The following is a 17712-nucleotide window of genomic DNA, read 5'->3' on the forward strand; positions in this document are numbered from 1 at the left end:
ACATTAGGATCTCAAAAAAATTATAGCTCCAACAAAATCTCTGGCAGACAATTAGAATCACTAAGTATTACAGGACTCAAGCTAAATATATAAAAACATAATTTCCTTACACCTACAACTACCAATTATGTGATTTTAAAAATCCCATTCAAAATAGAAATAATTATAAACACACAGGACTAAATCTAACTTGCTTTTTTATAAAAGGTACTTGTTCGGCATGGGAAATTTAATTAACAATTTAAAATAAATATAAGGAGAGATTTACCATGTTCATGGATGAAAATATACATAACATAAGATGGCAGTTATCTCTTGAAATTAATCTACAAATTCAATGTAATTCCAGTCAAAATGTCAACAAAGGTTTTAAAACTTGACATATTGCCCTAAAAGCCATGTGAGTATATAAAGGGGTCATTAAGACAATTTCAGAGAAGCAGGATATTCAGAGACTTATTAGTAATCCCCACATACAGTATCTTGGCATACAACAGAGATAGCATTGTAAGTCAGTGGAGAAAAGAAGGGCTATTTAATGAATGATGTTGGGACAACTGGCCACTTTGTATGCAAAGAAATAAATTAGTTTTCTACACCAAATGTCATATACAAAATAAATTACAGGTGGATTGTGTATTATGCCACAAGTAAAAGCCATAAAGGAAAAATAGCTAAACTCAGCCTCACTGAAGTATAAAACTTTGATGCTTCAAAATGTGCCAAAAAGTTAAAAGACAAATCACAGACTAGGAGATGAATGAGCAAGAAGGAAATCTGCCAGCGGTCAGCCTTTGACCTCAAGCTGCCAGTCTTCCCAAGTCTCCAGCCTGCCCGCCTATCCAGCAGATTTGGGACCCAGTAAGGCTCCACAGTCATGTGAGCCAGTTTCTTAGGAAGTGGCCCTGAGAAGAGCAACTTTAGGAAGAGCGACTACAAAGGCCCTTAGGAAGGGACAAGTGCGGTGTGTCAGCCGCAGAAGTGACACATATGGTGGAGAGCAGTGAGCAAGGTAGGAAGAGCGATTTGAGATGAGTCTGGAGCAATTGTTGGGGGCAGAACAAGTAGGCTCTTGTGGTCCATAAGGAGGATCTTGGGTTTCACTGTAATTGAAGTTTGACTATGTGGAGGATTGGGGGGCCACAGAAGAAAAATGGAGACCGGTTAGGAGGCTGATATAAGAGGCCAGATGAGGGATGGACATAGATGATCCTGATTATTCACATGATAAAGTCCAGAACTCTTTCCCTTTGAAGGATCTGAGCAAGATACACTGCAGTATTCCCAGCAGTCCTCCTAAATGACTATGAGTATAAAATGTCCAAACTAACATTAATCTGCAGAATATGTATTTTTAAAAATCAGAAAATACCAACTACAAAATTCCTTCACAAGGCCTTCTGCCAAAACTGCTGGGGCTTCCATGTGCTTCCAGTGAAACATGGGATTGATGGTCTGTTAAAAAAACTTTAATTTTTGCTGAGGGAGAGGTAGATGTGGGGAGTCTTTGCATATCTAGATTTGCTTGACATCATAAAAAGATGCTCAGGAAGTTGAGCTCTGCATTTCATTCCAGGATCTCGCTTGATCATGGGATTTTTCATCAAGATCCTACATCTAGGAGTTCAGAGGCAATGCCTATTTCACCAGCTACAAAACTAGCATCACAGAGCATGCACCCATGGCAGGATATTTCCAAGCCATACACCATTTTGCTTCATTATGACCCCAAGTGGAAAAGGAGAATGGAGACAGAGATCTGGGCTCTCTGCTCTTCTCTGCCACTGCACTGGATGTTAGGGCTCCCTGGGATTTTATCCTGGGTCTTCTATCATTATTCTCAGCTCAACTGCTGGAAATATCTCATCCCTCATGCTTTTAGTTATGTGCTGACAACTCCAACCTGTTATCTCTAGCACTGATCCATTAATCTGCCAAATGGATATTTTCACATGACTGTCCCAAAGACATTTCAAACTCATTTTATCCCAAATGAGCTCATTATCTTCCCTCTTCTCCCCTTCCCTAAGTTTCCTCAGCCTCCTATGTTCCTTCTCTCAGTTGACAGCAGGCCACCTTCCACTCAGCCCCACAAGCCAGTGATCCAATATCCTCATTTCCCTTGTCCTCTCTGATCCATGCCTACCCTTATCTAAAGCTACTTAAGAGAAAAGGGTGAATGCATGAACTTCTATGGGGTGAAACGTTAGGTGACTGAAGCAATAACTTGGGAAGGGTAACTTATGATAATGAAGGAGAGTTTCTATTCCAATATTTCAAAACAGGGTTCCTGATAAATAATCATACTTCAAAAAGATATGATCCCTCTTTATCACAGAAATATGTGAAATTTGTCTTCCTAAAACTGAAGACAATGACTTATAGTGACTACATGGGTGTGTATTTATTATATTTATACATGTTTTATTGTGTATTTTATTTATTTTGCTTATGCCATGATAAATATTTGTATGAATGAAAATAAATCAATAACAAAGCAACTAATAAGTTTTTCTCCTTAGTTTCCATTGTCCTAGGAGATGTGTCGGTAAACATACTGCTTTGAGTTATGTCTGATATTTTGCTGCCTATGGGTTCTTCTAAGATGCTTATGGTTTCCTGTCTTACATTTAAGTCTTTTATCCATTTGAGTTTATTTTTGTGTATAGTGTAAGTTGGTGGTCTAGTTTCATTTTTTTGCATGTATCTGTCCAATTTTCCCAACGCCATTAATTGAAGAGACTGTCTTGACTCCATTACATGCTCTTGCCTCCTTTGTCAAATATTAATTGAGCATAATGGCTTGAGTCAATTTCTGGGTTCTCTGTTCTGTTCCATTGGTCTATGTCTGTTCTTGTGTCAGTACTGGGCTGTTTTTAGAACAGTGGCATTGTAATATGGCTTGATATCTGGTATTTTGATCCCTCTACCTTTTTCTTTTTTCTCAGAATTTATCCGGCTATTTGGTGTTTGTTTGTTTTTTTTCATTCCATATAAATTTTTGGAGAGTTCTAGGTCTGTGAAATATGCCATTGGTATTTTAATGGGGATTGCACTGATTCTATACATTGCTTTGGGTAGTATGGACATTTTAAGGATGTTGATTCTACCAATCCATGAACATGGTATATTCTTCCACTTGTTTATATCTACCTCAATCTCATTTTTCAATGTCTTGTAGTTTTCTGAGTACAGGTCTCTTACCTCCTTAGTTAAGTTTATTCCTAGGTATCTTAACATCATACTCAATGGGCAAAAACTAAAACCATATCCTCTAAGAAGAGGAACAAGACAGGGATGCCCACTTTCACCACTCCTATTTGACATAGTATTGGAAGTACTAGCCATAGCGATCAAACAAGTAGAAGAAATAAAAGGTATCCAAGTTGGAAAAGAAGAATTAATACTGTCATTATTCACAGATGACATGATATTATACAACTAATAAGTTTTTATATGTAAAACTCAAGAGTCTTATTTTTAAACCAAAGTTCTAGCTGGATTTTTAGTCCAACTGTGTCCCAAGTTTTAGCAAATAGTTTTAAATAGAACTGCCTGTTAAAGTACCAGGATTTTTAATAACATCAACCAACATTTTCATTTTCTCACTCCCTGCTGTTAAACCACCACTCTTATCATTGGGATGAGGGCATCTTCTTCCCAACGACACAGAAACCACATAGTGGCTGATTTCCTCAGTTCTTACCTTAAAAAGGAAAATTAAAAATGCAATTTGAGACAAATGGTGATAGCCATGACAAATAGGTAACTGACCCGCGTTCTATTTATCTTTTGATGCTGTTGTCACTCTTTCTCCCAATTTCCATAAGCAAAATGGGAAGGAAGGAGGTTTACGACCTGGTCCTGGGAGGGAGGGGAGTTCCTTTGGGAAGGGACACCTCCCAAAGCTTGAATTGCCCAAGAACAAGTGTTTTCCAGGTTACAGCCAGCTCTGTTGTAATGTTCTAACTGCAAAAGCAGCCCTTCAGCAGAAAGCCTACCACAATAATTGTGTTCTTTTTAGAAGAGTTTGCCTGTTATATATTTGGGAGCTTATTTTTGTAGACATATTTCCTAGTATGTGTGAGATGATGCTACTTAAAAGAGAGAGGCATTAACATTATTCCAACCAAGATAGCCTTCAGAACAAACTCGCTCTGTGAGAGAACTTTATTTTTGTTTAAAGCATTTTTATTGTAGATAGAGCCACTTGGTCCAGTTTAACCACAGACTTAAGCCAAATGAGACAAAAAAAAACCAAAACCAAAAACAAACAACAAAACATAACCAACAGAAACAACAAAAAAAGAAACAAAAACAACACTTCCTTTCTTTGAAGCCCAAGAAACTGAGAGGTCAGTGAAATGTGAACTGGGTAGACAGGGACTTGAGTTAATCAAGTTTCTAGGGTCACCTAAAGAAATAGTTTATTGGCCAATATCTGCTCAGGTTCCAATCAACCCACTGTGCAACCTTCACTACGTATGACTGGAAACAAAGATCAAAAGCACAGAATTTTAAGTTAAAAATCACAAGTTCAACTCCTTTATGTAACAGAAGAGGAAAATGAGGCTCAGATAAACTGATTTGCTCCGAAGAAGGAAAACGATTGGCTCAAGGTCACTCAACGAGTTATTGGACAGCTGACTTTCTTAGTTCCCCACCACGCCCAACGACCAGCTTCGACTCCCTCCGTGGACCGTGGATGGAAGGCGGTGCCATTTGATGGGAATCACAGTCAAGAGCCCTGGCACCGCTCTCCCCACCCACCTGGAGGTGTTTTATCTGTGGTGATGAATTGACTCACAGTGTGCGCAGCGACCACCACTGCTGCCTGCTCTTTCTAAATAGTCATGAGCATGTCGCTCACTGAGAAACCTTTGAAAACTGCCTTGAGAAAATAACTTCAAAGACTTCTTGGGCAGCCCAAATGAAAGGAAGCCTGTACTCTTCTTGCCTTGCTGGTGGGTCAGCAGTTCTATCCACCCTCAGAGGAGGTGCTGCTGAAGGGCCTTCCGCACTCACCATGGAACCAGGGGGCTATGGAGTCGGAGTTCTTCTCGTAGCCTGCTCGCAGGGGTAGCTGCTCCTCTTTAAACCATCGGATGATGTCCTCCTGGGCAGAGCTGGGTGCTGTCCTTGTCACTCCCTGATTTCTGTTATTTATAGGACCATTTATCAAGTTAGATTTATCTAATTTAAAAATAATGCCTTCAAAAACATATATACAGAGTGGGACAAACGTAGGTTTACAGTTGTAAGTATGCAAAAGAGAGTATATTCTTATTTATTAATTGTTGTATTATTTTCCAATGAACAACTGTAACACTATAAACATACTTTTGCCCCAGGGAGAGGGGAGGGAGAAAGAAAGAGAGAGGAGGGGGGGGGGGAGGGAGGGAGGGAGGGAGGAAGAGGTGAGGATTATAGACATTTAAAGATTTAATCACATGGGCTGAGCTAATGGGAGGTTGGACATCTGCACACTGCCACACTCCTCAAGAGCAGAAAATAAATCTGTCATGTGTCCTTCTAGCTCTACAGGGCTAGTCTTGGGTATGTGCTACTGCTGTGTTAACACATAGATTTTAATTTATTTTTAGTATGAATTAGAAGCTCCATTAACTCCTGATTAAAACTTGAGAAAGTAAGCATTAAAAAGTAAAATGCAGCCCAGCACTTCTTTCCTAGAGAGCATGCACTTGCAAACACAATAAATTAAATGCAATAAAACAAGCTTCTTTCCTAACATGTTTATTATTCGATTTTCCCTTCTTTCTCTATCCACTCACCTCCCTGACTTGGTTTTTTCTCAAACACACTTTGAAGAGGTTTAGTTCTGTTAAAAGACAGCCTGGGAAATACAAAGTTAAAGGAAGAAGAGTGTTTTGAGATTGGAAGAGAAAGATACAGGCAGCAGAAGCCTTCGGAAAGCAATTGGGTAACAGCAGAACGTAAGTTCCATTACAAAAGTACCATTGCAATGGAATGCACATATTCCACACAACAGCCCACTCTTTGAACTGATTTCCATGTAAAAACAACAACTAGTTTGGATGAACTACTGGGATGTCCTTTCATGGTAAATTAACGTTATGGCTCTTTATGCTTTTATGGTAACACTAGAGGCCCGATGCATGAAATTCATGCAAGGGGCTCCGAGGGCTGAGGCGGCAGCCCCGGCTTCATCCGGAAGTTCATCCAGAATGTCATCCGGAAGGTCACTCAGCCGTCCAGTCTAATTAGCATAATACCCTTTTATTATTATAGATATGCTACCATGAGTTACATGTGACATATATATCAAATGGACATACATGCATGTACATATGCATGTACATACATACAGAACATTTAGGAGAAAATAGCCTATAATATTTGACTTTCCTGGAAGCAGACACTGTGTCACTTGAAAATACATAAATTCTCTTACTAGCTTTCAAATTAGTTTCATTTTCCTTGAAGAGTCTTTGGAGAACAAGGGAAAACTCCAAGGACAGCCGGTCTCTGTGATTTCCTGGGCTGGCTCCTTGGTGACCTCGGTCACCACTGTTTAAAGCGCCAGCCCTAAAACTATCCAGTCTGGCTGCCTTACAGGAAGCATTTCATACAAGTGTCTTAAGTTGGAGAGAATGAGCTAAATGAGCACAGCTTAAAACAAGAATTGCCCTCAGTAAAGGCCACCTTCATGGCTGTCAATCACACACACTGTGCTCTAAAAATAGTGCGGGCGAGGGCACAGGTCTTTCTCCCGCCTCGGTAAAGCCTGGAGAACAGACGTGCTCGCGCCTCCTCCTGGGCCCCTGGCCAATGCTCCCACATCAGCTCAGGCGCTGGCCAGGGCGCCGCAGGAGCTCACGTCTTTGTGACTTGGTTGCAAAACTGCTGGGGGACCTACTTCCTGGTTACCTTCCCGGTTTTGTTGCCCATAAGAAAAAAGTCGTTCCCCAAACTGTCACTTTGTAGAACATGGTCATTTAGTCCCAAAATGGCACTTTTCCGTTGAGTAAGCAGAAATAATTACATAGGAAAGGGTCCACCTCGTGTTACCTCGGAGGTCATAGCCCTATCGGAAAAACCTTGCCGAAAACTACTGACTCCGAGCGAAGGGAAACTTTGTTTTTCATTTCTCCACTCTCACAACAGAGGAGCATTTTCAGTTTTTATTTCGGAAGGCAAGGCTTTATAGAAAGTCCTGTTTCATTCAGTCAATATTTGGTTTCTCCTGGTTATTTTGCATGCCATCTTTCTATAAGAATATGAAACACACACATATCAGTAACCAGGAGAAAATAATTTTATAATCGGCTTCTGCTGTGATTTTTATGGCACTTTTTCTTTAGGAATTGTTTTGCCTAACCCAGCAGGCAAAAGTACCATCGTCAGCAATCAAAGAGTTCATTCAAAAAAGGAATGTTTCCAAATTCTCAACAGGTGAGGCTGCCTACGTACCCCAGCGTGAGAATTCCCACCAAACCTTGAATCCTGAGCAATGAAAATTGCTCTACCGACAACATGGAAGTCAGCAAGCCCTTCGGTCCCTACTCTGATATTCTTTCACTGCTAAGAGCGATATTGGGAATCGATGGAACCGTAGCTGTCTCCTCCTGTCCCTTCATTGGCTCACTGGCTTCCACCAGGTGGGGATGGGCTGGTGGCACAGGAAGTTAGCGAATTCAAGGTGCATCTTCACCATGTTACTGGGTACGTTACTTATAACAACTGTGGGTGTTTTAGAGATAAGAAGGTGAGGCGTGTCGGACCAGGCATCTCGGGAAGACAGGCTTAGAGGAGAGGCTGAACTGAGTTACTCAGCTCATTTCAACCCTTATCCTTAAAGCCATCTGCTCGGCTTCTCACCTGAAAGGCTTGGGAGGGTATTCCGCTGGGTTCAGGAATTTCGGCTTGGGTGGAAGGGGGGGTCTCTTTGGTTTCAGAGGAACACTTGGGGGGCTCTGCAGTCCCTCACTGCTCCTTCCATTTTGGGATAACCTCTTGTAGTCTTCCCGTGCTTGCTTAGCCAAAGAGCGTCTCTTCTCATCAGCCGCTTTGGATTTTCGTACTAGAAAGACAAAAGGTCTGAGAAAGGCCCCTGCCAGCCTCTGGAGAAGGTTAGAAGAATCAGCACCACAGCTGGAGAGCAGATTCTGGCATCTGCTGTAACAATGAGCAATCATGGTCACCGCCTATTATTCAGATAGTTAGAGCTTGCGTGTTCACCACTGCCTGGTGCTCAGTGCAGAATTCCTCTTTATGCGGGAGTTCGGGGACTTTCTGAGAGAGAGAGAGAAGGAAGAGGAGGAGGAAGGGACAAGACAGAAATGTGAAGCCCTTGTTTGGAGAATTTCCTGCAGGTGGCAAGACTAAGTGATGAGTCACAGCCCGAGTGAAGATTAAGGGTCTTCGAATAATAAGAGGCGATAAACCCTTCACACAAATAAGAGTTCAAGATGTCACACGTGCTCTGAGTCCTGAGCAAGAATCAAGCGTCAGCAACTTGTCAGTGGCTCAGGCTGTGCAGGGGGTGGTCGGGCAGGGAGGTTTACCACCAGCCACAGGCGGAGCCCACAGTGAGCTGAGCCTGTCAGCCCATAAAGTAAAGTGATTCTGACCACAGACCATCATAAAGTGGGTTGGTACACATAAAAGCACCCCAAGGCTGCCTCTCTCTATTGCTTTGTAAATAGAGGGTTTATTGCTTTATTTTGCTTTTGTTCAGTCACATAGTATTACAGGACTGTAATGCAGGATATAAGAATAATTTTTCTTGAGTATATTTACATTTCAGGCATCATTAGTCAAATCCTGTTATGTTTGACTTCAAAGAGATGCCAAAGATATTCCATTATGCTAGGATTTCACCGCACACAAGTGATTGGCTCTTGCAAATGTTTTCATTTCACAAAAATTGTCCTTTGAGTGGTGTTCCTTGTAATGGGACTGAAGATCGATTTAGGATTCTCAGCATCTTGCAAACACTGCCACCCCTCTTCCTCCAGCTGCCACAGGGCTGCTCTGGCAGTTCAGGTTTCTGTCTGAGTCCGATGGAAACCCTAGTCCCATTTCAAACCTGAATTCGCCAGGCACCCTCCGCACCTCTGCTCTGCCCTCACCTGCTCTGACTTCTTCCCCAGGGGGTTACCTCTGGCCGTGCTAATTCAAAAAGGTGTCAGGGTCGGTCATAGGCTTGGGAGGGATGCTAAGATATCCAGCCTGTTTCTCCTGTGCTCTTCTGATTACAAAGTTAAGATGTATTCGCTGTTGAAAATTTAGAAAATCACAGAATAACAAGAAGAATTCAAATAAGTAATCTTGAATCCCACTTCTCAAATGTTAACATGTTAATAGCCTTCCAGTTCTTTTCCTTTAGATACTGAGACATCTGAAAATAGAGATATCTTGCATACTATTCTATAATGCTTTTTTCTTCTCCAAGCTAAAAAAATATATAAACATATTCAAAGGTCATAAAACACTCTTTGGAAACCTGTTTTTGGTTTTTTTTTCTCCATAGCTATATAGCATCCTATCAGGCAGACATATCATCATTTTGATGGCCCAAAGATGAACGAGAACCTTTTTGCAATTCGACAAATGGCTTGTAAGCTTTTTAGTAATAATTAACGTTAAAATGTCTCTCAGTGACCTCTCTCAGTGCTTTGCAGATGGATCATTTCATTTCGGCTTAGAGAGGCCTCTGGGTACTCACAAGATGCCTGCCACTCCGAATCTTCCTTCCAGCTCTTATAAATCTGCTTGGTTCTCTCTTCATCTATTTGTTTTATTTCTTCATCTTGTGTTTTCTTCGTGGTTTCTTTCTTCTGATTAAAAAAAACAGAAACAAACACTAGTGAGTAAGTGTGGCAGTTTCCCTCCAGGAGGAGAGCTCTAGGCACCTGACCCCTATCTAAGGCCCCTGGCCCCAGGAGGCAATGGAGCACTGCGGGGAGAGCAGGTGCCCGCCGCACCTGGAGCCGGCTCAGTGCCATCGGATTACACATCTCCACTGCTGGGTACCAAACCTCTCTCAGGCTGGTTTTCCCAGAGACAAATTAGAAAATTCAGAATATTTCATAGGGTTATAGTGAGGGCTAAATGTTTTTTTTAAAGTGCCTAGCAGTGTGTAACAGATAGTAAGAATTCAATAAATATTCATTTTTCTGAGACATAGCACTTATCTGCTTTAAATGGAGTCCCCTGAAGTGGAGTGTAAATACCATTTTATGGTCGCAGGTTAAACACTATGATTGCTGATGGCTCCACAGAATAATGGCACCTCCCTACAGCCATCCCAGGTGTGTCTCCACGGGCCCTCGAACCTTGTGTCTGAAAACACGGTGCCTGCAGATGGTGTAGGTGACTCAAAGGGGATTTTTTTTAAATGAGTCAAAGATATTTTTAAAAAGCATCCTCTTTGAGAATGGGAAATATAAAATAAGAAACATGGAAAATATAGAAAAGAAACACAAGTCTTCCCTTAAAAAGGAATTCAGGTTTTTTTGTGGTAAAATATACGTAACATAAAGTTTACCATCTTAACCGCTTTTAAGTGTACAGGTCTGTAGCATTAAGAACATTCAAGGGAATTAGTTTTTAACTAAAGAGAGACTAACACATCAAATCACTGAGGCCTAAACTGTACTTTGTTTATTTGGATCCAGCCTCTGAGTACTCACAAGAAAACTGAATTTACACTTGGTGCACTAAAGGAAAGCCTTGGTTCGCGAAGGAAGGAAACAAACTGAGAGGGGCAGGGAGATTGTTTCATTCTCTGTCGCAAAAGTGACAGCGGAATTTTTCCTTTTGTGTTTTCCTATAGAAAGGTAAAGGCTTTGTTGCTATTAAATTATTTCACTAGAATTAAAATCCAAACCTTGATGTTGTGAAACTTGTTTTCAATTATTGTGAGAAGTCATAAATTACAGTTGACGTAAAAGGTGATAATTCATAAATGGTACTTCACCTCAAATATAACTAAACTTTTGTTTATTTACTGTTTTCATTTTTTTTTCTTATACCCTGTTCCTGCCTAGAGCTAAGTTCCCTTGGTTTACCAATATTATAAAAGCCAAAGAACAGCTTTTGGTATTTAAAATGACTGCATAACTTTGACATCCCCTTACTGAAGCTGTTTACAAGCCTGCAACACAAATAAAGTGCTGCTAGCAATTTCTAAGCTTAAAAAGAAAAGAAAACATACCCTGAAACATAAAGTGGAGCTTTATAGTGAATAATATTGTAATTACTATCTATGGTGCTAAGTGGGTACTTGAAATATCGGGGGAACACTTTGTAAAGTCTATGTTTATCTAACTCTTATGCGGTTTACCTCAAACTAAAACAATATAATATTGAATGTAAACTAATTGAAAAATAAAATTTTTAAAAAGTGGAGCTTTGTATTCCACATGTATATTTTTATTTTTTTTATTTTATTTATTTTTTAAATATATTTTTATTACTTTCAAAGAGGAAGGGAGAGAGAAAGAGAGAGAGAAACATCAACGATGAGAGAGAATCATTGATCCGCTGCCTCCTGCACGCCCCTTACTGAGGATCGAGCCCACAACCCGGGCATGTGCCCTTGACCGGAATTGAACCTGGGACCCTTCAGTCCCCAGGCCGATGCTCTATCCACTGAGTCAAACTGGCTATGGCTCCACATGTATATTTTTAAATTATTTAAAATTAGCCCTAGCCAGTTTGGGTCAGTGGATAGAGCATCAGCCTGTGAACTGAAGGGTCCCGGGTTCGATTCCTGTCAAGGGTACATGACCAGGTTGTGGGTTCAATCCCCAGTAGGGGGCATGCAGGAGGCAGCCCATCAATGATTCTCTCTCATCATTGATGTTTCTCTCTCTCCCTCTTCCTTCCTGTCTGAAATCAATAAAAATATATTTTAAAAAATAAATTATTTAAAATTCCTAGAAAAAATGTGGTTATAACATTAGACTGTGACATAATAAATATTATTGCTTAGAAGAAGCAAAAAATTTACAAAATAAGCCTACCTAAGGGAAAATATTAAGTTAATAATGCAGCTGATACTAAAATGTTTGAGTGTGCTATACTTAGTAAATCATATTCCTTTTTAATCTACAGTGTAATTATGTATGGGCATCGTGAGAAAGGAGACAAAATTAATGAGTTTCACAGAGTGATAGCAGATGAGATCTGACCCTGACCACTGTACTTACTCAAAGCAGCTAGAAAATTTAACTTGTCCTGAGTGTCTCTAAGAATTCCTTCAGAAAACTTTTAGCAAATCTTTACAGTTTGATCTTTACTTTCTCTATTTAGACAACTATCATTTCCTCTTTAGAAGTATTTTATTGGGAGCATGTAGACCCAGGATGGGGCCTGTGAGGCAGGCATGGGAGAGTCAAGGTGAAGCTCAGGATGGGGCCTGTGAGCCAGGCATGGGGAAGTCAAGGTGAAGGCCCAGGATGGGGCTGTGAGCCAGGCATGGGGAAGTCAAGGTGAAGGCCCAGGATGGGGCTGTGAGCCAGGCATGGGGAAGTCAAGGTGAAGGTGGGGAATGCAGAGGCAGCCGTGCTGAGGCTGGATACTGGGCCAGGTGCCTGGCCGAGGTGTGGAGACAGAGAGGGGCAGATCCAGCTACTAAGGCATCTCCTTCAGAAAGCCTCTCATCCTGGCCTGCGGACCAGTTCCTCATAAGACCCTTTCCCAACCCCTGCAATAGGGAGGCCTGTTTTATTACCTTTGTTCTACAGAGAAGCTTGATATGTGACCTACTCAGTCATTCTCTTGAATTCTGATGTAATTTCTTAAGTTTGAGAAGGAATGAAATGGCACACGTCCTGAGCATTCTTGTGAAAGCCTGGCTGTCTCAGACCTAAAAGTGTTTGAGCATCACTGATCTAGTCCACCGTCCTCATTTTAGAGACAAGAAACCTCAGGCAGTCTAAACACTGATGTGCCTCCGACCTCAGACCACTTCTCTTTTCCATCTAACCTCACTTTCCAGATGATCTCATCCATCATCAGGGCTTGAAATAATACCCAGACACCAAATTCCTTATAAGTAGGGGTCTCTGTGATTCTCAGCCCTTATCTCTCTTCTCACTTACTGAGCTCTCTGCCATTCACTGACCATGTCAAGTGAGCCGCTGTGCCTTCATACTTGCTGTTCCCTCTACTGGGAACATACTTTCTCCCCATCCATCCACATAGCTCCCTCCCTTCATTTCTTCAGGTCTCTACTCCAATATCCCTTTCTCAGAGTGGCTTTCTCTGGCCATGTGCCTAAGAAACTAATTCCCGCCGAAACCGGTTTGGCTCAGTGGATAGAGCGTCGGCCTGCGGACTGAAGGGTCCCGGGTTCGATTCCGGTCAAGGGCATGTACCTTGGTTGTGGGCACATCCCCAGTGGGAGGTGTGCAGGAGGTAGCTGATCGATGTTTCTCTCTCATCAATGTTTCTAGCTCTCTATCCTTCTCCCTTCCTCTCTGTAAAATATGTAAAATATCAATAAAATATATTTTTAAAAAAAAGAAAAAAAAGAAACCAATTCCCACCCTCCCGGCATTCCTCAGCTCCCTTATCCTGCCTTGTTTTCCTCTACACCACTGCTGATCAGCTAACTTCGTAGAAATGTTTATTGTCTGTATCCCCCTACTGCAGTGGTTGGCACACCGCGGCTCGCGAGCCACATGTGGCTCTTTGGCCCCTTGAGTGTGGCTCTTCCACAAAATACCACAGTCTGGGCGAGTCTATTTTGAAGAAGTGGCATTAGAAGAAGTTTAAGTTTAAAAAATCTGGCTCTCAAAAGAAATTTCAATCGTTGTACTGTTGATATTTGGCTCTGTTGACTAATGAGTTTGCCGACCACTGCCCTACTGGAATACAAGCTTCCCCAGGCAGGGCGTTTATCTGTTTTGTTCACTGTGTCTCCAATGCCCATAACAGTGCCTAGCATTTGGGGGAAACTCAATAAATGGTGGAGAATGGACACAGATCCTTTGTCTTTCTCACCTGTCCTCATTTAAAATGATTTAATGTACTCTAGGCAGCGTTACCGAAATTTTCTTTTAGATACTCTATTGCGGCTGTTTTAGAAAGAGGTATGTATTATACCTAGAGGACTATAGCTCAAAACTTCACCATGATTTCTTGAAGTCTCAGTTGTGCGAATTATCCAAGTTCATGTATGTCCCTACCGAGAAATCAGGGAATCAATCTCACTGTCCACTGGAACACAGCCCAGGGGCCTGCCTCCACCACAGCCCCCATGTCAGGCCTGTGGTCACTCGGAACCTTCTCTTCACAGCCTTGTATCTGACCCTGCTTTTCCAGACTCTTTGCAGGTCAAATCCTACCTCAGTTTGCAAGCACCAGCCTATGATCACTGATTGTGAGCAATGGATGATGCAATTCCAATCTAACACAGTGAGGCCGTGGGCCCGGTCTGCAGGGAGGATCACGTCTGGCCGGAGGGAGAGAGCTTTGAGCGCCCGGAGGGCCTCTGGCACAGAGGACACAGGTGGTACAAAAGGCTGGTCACCGTAAAGGGACAGGCTCATAGAAACAATGAACACATAAGGAACTTAGTCTGAAGTCACTATTTCTGCCAAGTCTGTGCCTCATTTCTCTCTCGTTGAAATCAGTCTTCCCACAGTGTTTGCAGCAGCCCAGGATATCACCGCGTTTTAGACCTTCGTCAGGAGTCTAGCAGCTCTGTCTTGGCATCTGTTCTTTCTATGACACTCAAGACTCCTTCAACTCCAGATAAAACAGCAAAGATGAATAGCTAGGCTCACGCGCTTTTAAAGACAGATTTCATATCCTCTGCTTAATTTCATTTCTGCATGAGACTAATATAGCAATTTGTGAAACATTAGTGGAAATGGCGATGCATTTAGCCCCCTGAAGATGGAATGTAAATTCCTTTACCTGGTGAAATCCATATGTCTTCATACGATTGATAGAATCTGCTAACATTTGTTGAATATTTCTTGAGGAACTGGAGGGTGACTAAAAATTAAATGAAACACATTTTTATACCATTTAGAGCTGCAGTGCAGTTTCAGAAAAGAATCTGTTAATGTTTCCCTCCTTTCAATGTGCCTTCATACTGCCCCCACCCTCACAGTTGGACCCACCAGTTTCCCACCCACACCTGAGTTCCTGAGCCGATGCCGACAGAGGCAGTGGGGATGTGCAGCCTCAGCCCCCAACTCAGTGGGGCTTAGCAATCAATTGTTACCCAGAGCCAGGAGCTGGTGGTTTGCTCATGACTAGCAGGTTTGCGTGGCTTGCTCCCAGTGGGCACCGGGGTCCCTGGGATGACTTCTAGATGTCAACATTACTGCTTTTTAAGATATATGTATATATATATGGATAATATGCTAAGTGTCCATCCGGGGAATGACATCATGTAGCAACGCCCAGCTTCCTCTCCCTAGCAACTAGCCTCCTTGGAGTTTCTTCAGCCCAGGAATAGGACTTACTTTATAGCTAGGTGGAAACATTTTGCACTGTAACCAAATGTCTGTGAAGCATTTTCCCCATGCCTCATCTCATTTTATCCTCACAAAAGTCCTGGAGTAGGTAGATAGAAGACTTGGTGGAATCCTATTTTCTTTTCATTAGCCAGAAAATGGAGATTTAGAAAGCTTCGAAACCTGACCTGACTGAAAAGAAGTAAGAAATGGTGGCCCTTGAAAATGACTTCAGGTTTTCTCACTGTGCAGAATATAGTCAAACACTGCTGCAGTTAAATATTTTACCCTTTGTTCTCCCTGTGTGATCTACAATAATAATCTGTTTTGTGTTGATATTTACTGCTGTGTTGCTGACAATTACCTGAAAGAGAAGATGGGGTGCTTCAGTGGGCTGGGAAAAGTTTAGCTAAATCAGAAAGGAGGTCTAATTAAGCAAGTTTAATATATATATATATATATATATATATATATATATATATATATATATAAAAGGCTAAGTTGATTTGCACATGCATGATACATATAAAGCTCTTGCTGGCACCAATCATATGCATGTATTTTGATCTGTCATTGTTGATTATGAATTTGGTTGACACTTCTATTATAGAGAAAGGGTGAATAGCAATATTAAAATATTTATTCTAATTAATTTCCTTTCAACATGCATGAATTCATGCACCAGGCCACTAGTATATATATATTTTTTATTGATTTCAGAGAGGAAGAGAGAGATAGAAACATCAATGATGAGAATCATTGATCGGCTGCCTCCTGCACTCCCCACACTGGGGATTGAGTCCACAACCCGTGCCCTGACTGGGAATCGAACTGTGACCTCCTGGTTCATAGGTTGATGCTCAGCAACTGAGCCACACTGGCCTGGCTCAACATTACTTTTTAATCTAAACTTGCTTCTTCCTCTCTTAATCCCTGCTCTACCCATGCCCTGCTTTAGGTCAGACCAGGGAAATGCTTAGTCTCTGCCATTTAACTGTATATGGAGGCATGCTTGGAATACCAGTCTGGTGCCTGGGCACCCTGCCCACTTTCCCTGCCTGATCACATTCCTCCCCTCCCTTTCCCCTGACCCTGTTACCCAGCCCAGTATCTGGGTTTTTGCTAATCTAGATGGATTTCCCAAGAGGCAACTCCTGCTAGTAGGGTTCCCAGATCCACTGTCTGGATTCCCTGATGTTCTTCCTGCCAGCCATGTGCCAACCTCTCTGGCATTGTGACTAAGCTGGCATATCACACCAAGGGCCTCTTAAAACCAGGTCAGGTACACAGGCCGCTGTCACCCAGTCCCTGGCTTGAGTGCAAAGTCTGGGCCAAGTCCAAGATGGGACTGTATAGCCCAATATAGCCACCCACACTCCATATTACCATGACATTGTGCCTTGAGGACTCATTGCTGAATTTCGGGATGGATCAGAAATTGCATATTTTCAGCAAAAGGTTGGTACCGAGCAGCAGCATGGAGCACAGAGGGTACTTTAGATACTTACTATGCTATGTAATACACTTGTACAGCTACCTCAGTTTCGCCCCTTTTTTCACGGCAGCTGGCATGTGTGCTCAGGCACAGGCAGACAGTCTGGTGCGCCCATGTGGGTAAGGAACCTCCAATACAATGAAGGTGGTAACTGGTATTTTCCACTTCTGTTCGGGTCCTATAACCTCCTTCACACATGCATCCAGGCCCCTCCTCGTTCCTTTGGGCTGGAATTGAGGTGGCAGTCACACTGGTACTAACGGCAGCAGAGCCAGCAAAAGCCTGAGTCCCTGAGGGACTGAGTCCTTCTGAACCAGAACCCCATCCTGGATGTTTGAAGGGAGAAAGAGTCACTTCTATTGTGTTTTAACCATTGCCTTTCTGGTCCATTTGTTGCACAAGTTTAGTCTATATTAGCTGATAAAGCTGGTACAACTGCAGGTGGCACCCTTGTCAAGCTCTCTGCTGAGAGATTTTATGAATCATGGGCAGTGCTATTGATGCTAATCCCACTAGTGGTTACTGGTCACTGGAGGCCTGCTATGACCAGGCACTGTGTTAGTGACATAGTCGTATTTTTACTTCTGGCAACATCTCTGATGGGTGGGCAGCATCATGCCTAATCTTCAGATGAAGAAAGTGAATCTCAGAGGAGTTGAGTAGCTTACTAAGATCACACAGCTGGCTGGTGCCAGAGTTTATGCCTGTGCCACTATGCCAACATGTTTACACTATGATAGGAAAGTACGTTGCAGG

At 42.2% G+C, this 17712-nt stretch overlaps 1 protein-coding gene across 4 annotated transcripts in view; it reads right to left on the reverse strand.

Moving 5' to 3' along the window:
* Positions 1 to 17712, reverse strand: part of SH2D4A (SH2 domain containing 4A) — a 108871-nt gene that overhangs the window by 6622 nt on the left and 84537 nt on the right. For all 4 annotated transcript variants that reach the window (XM_080660431.1, XM_080660428.1, XM_080660429.1 and 1 more), the window contains 4 exons: positions 14914 to 14994; positions 9710 to 9821; positions 7861 to 8062; positions 5026 to 5156 (listed from right to left, as the gene is read on the reverse strand). In XM_080660431.1, the coding sequence (XP_080516557.1) occupies positions 5026 to 5156; positions 7861 to 8062; positions 9710 to 9821; positions 14914 to 14994 (526 nt within the window). The remainder of the gene's footprint in view (positions 1 to 5025; positions 5157 to 7860; positions 8063 to 9709; positions 9822 to 14913; positions 14995 to 17712) is intronic.

The sequence above is a fragment of the Plecotus auritus genome (genome assembly GCF_963455305.1).
Source record: "Plecotus auritus genome assembly, chromosome: 3".
Taxonomy (NCBI): domain Eukaryota; kingdom Metazoa; phylum Chordata; class Mammalia; order Chiroptera; family Vespertilionidae; genus Plecotus; species Plecotus auritus.